Source organism: Rhinichthys klamathensis, unplaced genomic scaffold, assembly GCF_029890125.1.
Source record: "Rhinichthys klamathensis goyatoka isolate OS25496 unplaced genomic scaffold, OSU_Roscu_1.1 h1tg000009l_1, whole genome shotgun sequence".
Classification (NCBI taxonomy): Eukaryota; Metazoa; Chordata; class Actinopteri; order Cypriniformes; family Leuciscidae; genus Rhinichthys; species Rhinichthys klamathensis.
Genome location: NW_026606562.1, coordinates 1,597,909 through 1,606,100, shown reverse-complemented (window position 1 = coordinate 1,606,100; position 8,192 = coordinate 1,597,909). Strand labels below are relative to the sequence as shown.

The window sequence follows — 8,192 nt, the reverse complement described above, 5'->3', positions numbered from 1 at the left end:
TTCGCGTTTGGTTAGGACACGGCCATTCTCACAACTAAATAAGTAATTGCAGTCCTGACCTAAAGAATAGCCTGGGACACTATATCTGCCAGAAATAATTTGTTAGCATTAGCAAAGATCCCTACAGTGTTTCTCCTATTGTGAGCTTGGAGATTCAAGGTTATTTTTAGGCAAGTTGTATTTTTAGGGAAGATGTTTCGAATGTAAACTGAAGCACTGAGCTAATCTGGTATTTAATTATGATTTAAATACCGATTTCAGTGCTATTAGTTAAATGTGTTTAATTAAAACATGATTTTTCAGATGGTTGCATCCTTGAATTTAAGTGTCCAGATGATCAAAATCCCCAGGGATTATGCTCCATCACTTTATTTCTTACAGTTAGCACTACTGCAGAAGAACATTATGGGATTTATTGTCTCCGTGGAGAAATATTTCAAATGAACAAGGAAAATGAATTACAGCTTACACATTCAGGAATAAATTAAATAATTAATCAAATAATTAATCTATCTGTCTACTTATTTTATAGTTATGTAAAGCTGTTTACACTGCATTACAGATACATTTTCCAAATTCCCAATTCCATCCATGTGTCATGAACAAATGTGCAGTTTTGTTCTGCTCCTAATTATAATTTGTGTTACACAGCACTTCTAATGATGGCAGTAAAAGGTGTTACACCCATTGATCTTTTTGTTTGAGGTTTTGCAAACAGGAAATGACATGGGCCAGGCTGTCTGAGAGATGGAAAGCCACTTTGACTCAAGTTAGCAAATAAAAGTGTAACGCTGCAGTATGCAGGGAACGAGACCAGAGGCCGATCTTTTGAATAGATGTCAGTGGAGGAGAGGCTTCACTACGCTGAATAAACTGCTTTTGTGGGGGAAAAAACAGCTTTTTATTTATTGAATCTTCAACATGTTTGCTCTTAAAAAATAAATGTGGATTATCTATTTAAGAGTTTATAGTGGAATAAATGCTGATTAATAAGAAAAGTCACAAATTTCACAATTTCAAAGCCACAATTTTGTGATTTTTGTGACTCAGTTTACAACACTTCTCATTCATTTCTATGGTTTTCGCAAACAGTGGATGGAACTGTGAATGAAATTCAATGACTTCAAGGCTGTAAAGTGATTGGTTATCAAGGCACAAATGAAATAGAGCCATGGACCTTCGTATCTAATACCATCTCTGATGGAGAATCCAGATCTTGAGATACATGTTTCGACTACTGCTAATCTGTGGAGTTATGCTCTGTACACATATGATTTTGGGCTGTCCCAGACGAAAGATGACCAATCGTGGTGATTTCTGTGGTCATGGCTGCTAAACGGTGGTTCTACGTCGTACAGTGAAAGAGGCTCGTTGTTCACGGTCTTGCGACCAAAGATAGCCTTTAATCATTTTCTGACAGTGAGTGCGTTTACATGCACCCCTCATAAGAATGGGATTTGTTTAACTTTACCTCATGTTAACGCAATACTTTGATCAAACTAATGTGGTTATGCTCATAATCGTAGTAACCATATTTGCAGATTTTAATCACAATAAACAGGCATGTAAACAATTTTTCTTAGAATGATGAACATTCTAATAATGTGAAGAACCATTGTCGACTCTAAAGAGCCTTTTGTGGAATGGAAAGGTTCAATGGATGTTAAAGTTTCTTCAAAGAACCGTTGATGCCAGTAAACAACTTCTTTTTTTCAGTGTGTACAAGATAAACTGACAAGTCGCACGAAAACACTCATGCAGCGTTCATTTCACCTTTGGTAAGACTTGAGTATGCGAGCCTCAGGCTGTATCTGCGCAATCACAGGATGCTGAGCCTCACACGCTTCTGAAGACGATAACGTTTCCCTTTGACATGTAGGCCTACGTATAGTTGCTGTTTCGCTTCTGGCGTGCGTCTGCATGCAATTCTTCCTCTGTATATTCAGAAGTCGAGCCCGCCTGCCGCCAACTCATTTCCCTTCACGAGCCTGCGAGACCTGCTCTGGCCTCCTCATCTCTGCACAAAAAAAAAAAAAAAAAAAAAGACAGTTTTGACAGTAATAGCAGTTAGTTAACAGTTTAATAATAGCTTTTAGCGAATTTCAGTTCTTAGCCATTAGATATGTCAAGAATTCATTAACTCAGTTCCTCTGTGGTTTTCTGTTTACATTACAAACAACACCCTTATGATCAAACTGGGGGGAAAAACCCAGTTCTCATTCTGGTATTAAACCATAACCGTGTAGCCTAACCTCAATAATGTGCCTCAAAACCACAATAATGCATAGTCAGCAGATCTAAGAAAGCTAAAGAAAACTTACATTGTTTAATCAGCATTGCTCTGACTGTTTTTAAGGTTCTATATTGTTTTATGCACTTATTTATTTAGTTGAGGTCAAAAGAATATGACTAAAATGATCAAACTTTAAGAAAATAATGCCACCAAATGACACTGCTGCAGCCTGAAGGAAAATACCCGTTAGCATTGTGATCAGTCATTCGGATGGTCGAGCACCAGCTATTCTATTTAAAATCATGCTAAACTAAATTCTATTTCATGGGTCTCAAGACAAGAGGTTTGGCTGGTTAGCATGGTCATGTTGACCCCTGCTGGAGGATTATGTAACTACACCACCCTTGACAGTTATCCAATGGATCTGTGTATTTTCTTGATAAAGATCAAGTTATAATCAAAAATAAAAAAAAACCTGCACTAAAAAAATACAAATAAATAAAAATGTGTATATGGCTTTTTTAAGATTTATGAATTTAAAATCGTTTTTTCCCCTCATTTAAAATTCTTAATCCATAATATGAATAATATATCAGGTTTATTCAATTCAATTTGATGGAATTTTACTACACAATTAAAATTTGTAAAAAAAAAAAAAAGGCTTATTTTTTTTTAATTAAGGAAGAAACTATTCTTAGCATTATGCAATTTATAAGTTTAAGAGCTAGTACAGACATTTTTTTTATGGATTAAAATAGCTGAAGTATTGTACAGTATGTCTTTTTGTGGAGAAAAGGGGCTGATATTTAGTTGAAATCCCCATCAGGATTTGGAACGAGTTGGTGTTAGAGAAACAGCATTTTATTTAAACTTTGAAAAACTTTAAATTACGGCTGCTACAAATTTAACTATTACACGTGAAATTAAATAATACATAATAATAATGTGCGCCTACCTTGTGAAGCGTTCAAAAGAACCAGGGTCGCGAAAGAGGACTCGCAGACGTAATGACGTATCGTGACGTAATGATGTGAGGCGCCACACGTTAGCACTAGCTTCAAACCTCCAGTCCATTCAATTGGCCGTCACCACCACAGTGACCAGACCAGTCCAGCAACATTCCTCAGCAGGTACTACTGTATCTATGCTTTCTTATCAATCCGTTATTCGGTGTTTACTGTTTAATATAAATCTCTTTGCATGCAATTGCCGTTCAGCTCGCGCATGTTCTATCAGAAACCAAAGAATAAAACTTTAGTCAGAAGCGCGAGACTTTCAATGAATTCTATGCTATCCATGAAATTACACTAGAGTTTGATAATTTGCGCTGTTCATGTAGACGACAACAAGAATACAAATTATAAAATTACGAATTACAAGCTGTCAAACCCTGCGACATTATGCATGATTTAGTTGTGATAAAAAAAAAAGAAGTTTCAGGTGATTCATTTTATTTCATTCGGTCTAGTATTTTTTAGGAGAGTATGCTTTAATTTTTTTTTGATACTATGTGTGCAAACAACACTTGTCAAATAAATAGTTAACTCCAAATAGCATTTCTGTCATTATTTAATAATAGTACATGTCTTTATCTGTAATATTTTAATTGGAAATTTTGGGTGAACAATTCCTTTATCCTCTTGGTGTCATTGCTCTTGTATTGCTCTTGATTTGCTAATAACTAGGCTATTTTTTTCCCCCATCCTCAGCAATGTCAACAAAGGAATCAAAGCCAAATCTCAGCGATTCCCAGGTCACAGAGATTATCAAACGTCTCTATGGCTTGACCGTGTCCATCATTCGACCGTTGCCCAGTTATGATGATCAGAACTTTTACGTGGCCCCCAGTGAGGGTGGAGAATATGTATTAAAGGTTATGAACTCAGCAGACAGTCACAACATCCCTGTTATTGAGTTACAAACACATTCTATGAACTTCTTACACCAAAGAGGCCTTCCTGCCCAGACCGCTTTTCCCACTCTGACTGGCCAACTCATGAGCTTGGAGGAGTTTGGTAAGAGTACCTGTCAGTTATTAATTTCATTAAATATTAAATCCTAAAATACACTAAGGCCTGTTGTTAGTGGTTTTAAATGCCTGTTAAATATGAGTTTTTTCAGAAAGGTGTATGGATTTATATTGTAAATCAAATGCTATTTAACAAATGTTTTTTTTTTTTTTTTTTTTGCTATCACAGATTGTGGTTTTGGCATGCAGAAATATCTAGTGCGCTTACTTGCCTACCTTCCTGGCACTACCATAGCCAAGATTACCTGCAGTCCTCAGATCTTGTACGACGTTGGAAAAATGGCCGCCACATTGGATACAGTTTTACTGCAAGTAAAATCTTTAATTCCATTACATTCCATTGTTAAAGGAAAACTTTAATGCTAAAATGACTGCCCTCTCATTATTTATACATTAAGTTATCAGAGCTGCCAACTCTCACGCATTGGCCGTGAGACACACGCATTTGATTGGTTTCACACGCCACACCCCCGATTTCTCACGCTGAAGTGTCAACCTAGTCGGTCAAATGCCTGGAAGATGAGTTTATCTATATATCTACCTGTTGAGCCACTCGTGATCGACTAGTTATGCCGCAAATTAGTTAAAATCTCCCGCACGGCATAGAGGGAAAGCCAGCGAGAGACCTTGCGTGTGCAAGCATCCACTCCCCCCATCCCCCCTCCACCGTTTTCTAGGGGTGGAACGGTACACAGAAGTCACGGTTCGGTTCATACCTCGGTTCAGACATCACGGTTCGGTACGATTTCGGTATAATGGAGGGAAAAGCAAAACAAAAATGCAGAAGGCATTGTATTTTTTAAATAAGTTTTATTAATAAAGGCATAGAACCAGTTTATTTGTAGTGCACTGACAATAGTTTTATATAATTAGTTTATTAATTAAATCAATAAAAAGACAAAAAGACCTTGCGATATGTTTGGTAATTGTACCTGAATTAATTTAAAATTAATTTGCTATATTTCAGATCAATATATTTGTTTTCCTAACATTATTAATTAACAATGTAACATTATTCTCATCTGAATTATAAATAATTGATTTCTGTATAAAATAATACTACCATTAAAAACACATTCGATTTTCTTTTTTAATCAATGTAGAATGTTTAAGATTAGTGCTCCGAGGACAAGAAATGAAAACCAATGCGATGAATGTCCAAAAGATGGGACCCACAGACTGTTTTGAAATGGAGTTGGATAAATATGTTTTGCTTTTAAAACAGTGTGTGTGTGAGAGAGAGAGAGAGAGAGAGAGAGAGAGAGAGAGAGAGAGAGAGAGAGAGAGAGAGAGAGAGAGAGAGAGAGAGAGAGAGAGAGAGAGAGAGAGAGAGAGAGAGAGAGAGAGAGAGATTTTGGTTGGGTGACAGTTGTAGTTTACAGTTTGACAAGAGTTTACAGTGTGACAAAAGCACAATGTTGTGTTTTATTGCGAGTGAACACAAATATAAGTAAACACTTTGCAGGTTTAATGATCTGAACAAAATGACGGAGTATGTTTTTTATGTTTCCACTATTCGATCGCAGGCCCGCGCCTCTCTCTCACACACACACACACACACACACACACACACACACACACACACACACACACACACACACACACACACACACACACACACTCCAGCATTGCAATCTTGACATCGCAGCCTGTTCATTATGTGGTCACACCAAACGCGAATAGAGCGTTAAATTTGCGTCTATCGCGTCTAGTTCGACGCTAGTCCAAAGCGAATAGGACGCGCGTATAAAGCCAACGTTTGAAGTGAACGCGCGTTCAGAGCTAAGCCGATGCTACAGATAATGTGTCCCTAAAGAACCCGCGTATCTAACAGTAGTTCCGCATTACATTAATTGATTTCCACGTGAGTTTTATTTATTTTTATACCGTGTATACTTTTTTTTTTTTTCCATACGGTTTCTTATTTTATTTCCTGAATTTAGGCATTTGTTTTTGTTTATTGTTTCTTGTGTAGATGGAGCATCCAAACATCAGTTCCCTTCAGAGAGAGAACTTTATATGGAGTCTCGCCAGCGTTCCCCTCTTAAATCAGTATGTCCATGTGATGGATGGGGACCCTGTTCAAAAGGTTGTTAAAGCCGTTATTGAGCAGTACCAGATCCAAGTCTTGCCAAAACTACCATTGTTTCGCAAGTGTAAGGCATTATTTTAAGTATTTAAGTATTTCACTCCAAAGTCAACGCAGTTCTTTTCTTATAATATTTGTATTGCATTGCAGGCATTAACCATGGAGACTTCAACGACCACAATCTCTTGGTGAAACCTGATGGACCCTCAAAGTACAAGATCTCCGGGATTCTTGATTTTGGAGACATGAGCTGTGGGTATTTCATATTTGAGCTGGCTATAACTATCATGTACATGTTGATTGAGAATCCCAATCCGGTCGATGTCGGAGGGCCAGTGGTGGCGGGATGGGAAAGCATTTTTCCTCTCAATGAGGCAGAAAGAGATTCGCTGTATTTGTTGGTTCTGTGTCGGTTCTGCCAGTCTCTGGTTCTGGCCCGGCACGCTGTGATCCAGCAGCCCGAGAATGAGGAGTACTTGATGATCACGGCCAGGACTGGTGTGCAGCACCTCAGTCGTCTTTGGGAGCTGGGTAAAGAGGAAGTGGAAAGAGTATGGTCCCAGAGTGCTGCACAGTTCAGCCAACCCTGACTGAGCACTGAAGCATGACAGCTTGCTCCAAAAATAAATGCAATATAAACCCAAATCCATCAACTTTCTACCATGGAAGACAAACTGTGAAATTTTAAATAAAGTCAAGGAGGACTGGGTCTGTGAAGCCCCAAAATGCCCAAAAAATCACCATATACGTAAGTGGTCCAAAAGTATTTACTTCCAATCAATGATGATGTCAAATAGTGACTTTGGGTGGGTGATACGAAACATGCGAATAAACATTTGCATTGGGCTTTTGGCTCTTTTCAGTCGCTGTCGGGTGGAAACCTCGTATCTTCAAACACTACTTTCCAGGAAAATGTAAAAAAGACTATTTGTTTTTATAGTTAAAGATGGTCAAAACTGCGTGAGGAACTTCATTCACCATAGAGGGTGGAGTTATGAGGTTTGAGGATCCAATGGAGTTACGAGGTTTCGTCACACACTCTTTTTTTTTTTTAATTGGTCAAATATATGCAAAACTCACAGACTGATGTAAAGGCTGACCAATAGTAATGATTTATGGAGAATAAATTAATAAATGCTGAAATATGGAGATACGAGTTTTCCACCCGACGCAGAAGATATGGAAAAGAGCAGTGGAGAAAGTATGTGTCAATGGTTTGGAGCAAAAAAAAAAAAAGCAGTGAGTGAATGATAACACCATTTTAAATTTGAGGCAAGCTTTAATGTACACGCAGTTTTTTCTTTGATTGTTAATAGTTAATGAAAACCTTGAACGTTAGATGAAATGGCTACTGCACAGGATAGCTCCAGGATTATTGTAGGATTACTTGTATGATCCTTCAGTTTTTGAGAGAACACGCATTATGCACAAAATAGATTTTTAACTAATATCAAAAATACCATGCATGCCATCATTTCTTTAATAAAGCAGCAGATGTTTATTTTTTTAATGGTGGACCAATTCATTTTTTGTGGATTGTAAGATGGACAATTATGTTTTAAGAGAAATCAAGATACTTTTGTATTAGTTTAATTGTTTATTTCATTTGTCTTATTCAGTGCCTTTATCTCATCCAATAACAAATAACCCAACTGAAAGTATTTTCTACAAAACAGGACATTATTAACACTGGACAATCCAATGAGTATGATCACTCATGTATTATGTATGTACTGCATATTATAATGACGGATTGTGACAAAAGGTCCTATAAACTTTTATGAACTGCCTACAGTGCCTAGTCTAATCTTACCGCTCAAAGTATGAATAAACAAACTGCT

General features: G+C 37.3%; 1 protein-coding gene across 1 annotated transcript; it reads left to right on the top strand.

Moving 5' to 3' along the window:
- Positions 1 to 3,333: 3,333 nt before the first annotated feature.
- Positions 3,334 to 6,984, top strand: hykk.2 (hydroxylysine kinase, tandem duplicate 2). Its single transcript, XM_056260549.1, has 5 exons — positions 3,334 to 3,363; positions 3,943 to 4,248; positions 4,432 to 4,574; positions 6,238 to 6,418; positions 6,502 to 6,984. The coding sequence occupies exons 2-5, from the start codon at positions 3,945 to 3,947 to the stop codon at positions 6,939 to 6,941; spliced, it is 1,068 nt and encodes a 355-aa protein (XP_056116524.1). The 5' UTR covers positions 3,334 to 3,363; positions 3,943 to 3,944; the 3' UTR covers positions 6,942 to 6,984.
- Positions 6,985 to 8,192: the final 1,208 nt, after the last annotated feature.

Bases quoted from the DNA above. Each gene is read 5' to 3' on its own strand.
- hykk.2 (XM_056260549.1), top strand. From the start codon at position 3,945: ATGTCAACAAAGGAATCAAAGCCAAATCTCAGCGATTCCCAGGTCACA. The intron at 4,575-6,237 runs GTAAAATCTTTA...TTTCTTGTGTAG, and splicing joins TGGATACAGTTTTACTGCAA to ATGGAGCATCCAAACATCAG. The intron at 6,419-6,501 runs GTAAGGCATTAT...ATTGCATTGCAG, and splicing joins ACTACCATTGTTTCGCAAGT to GCATTAACCATGGAGACTTC.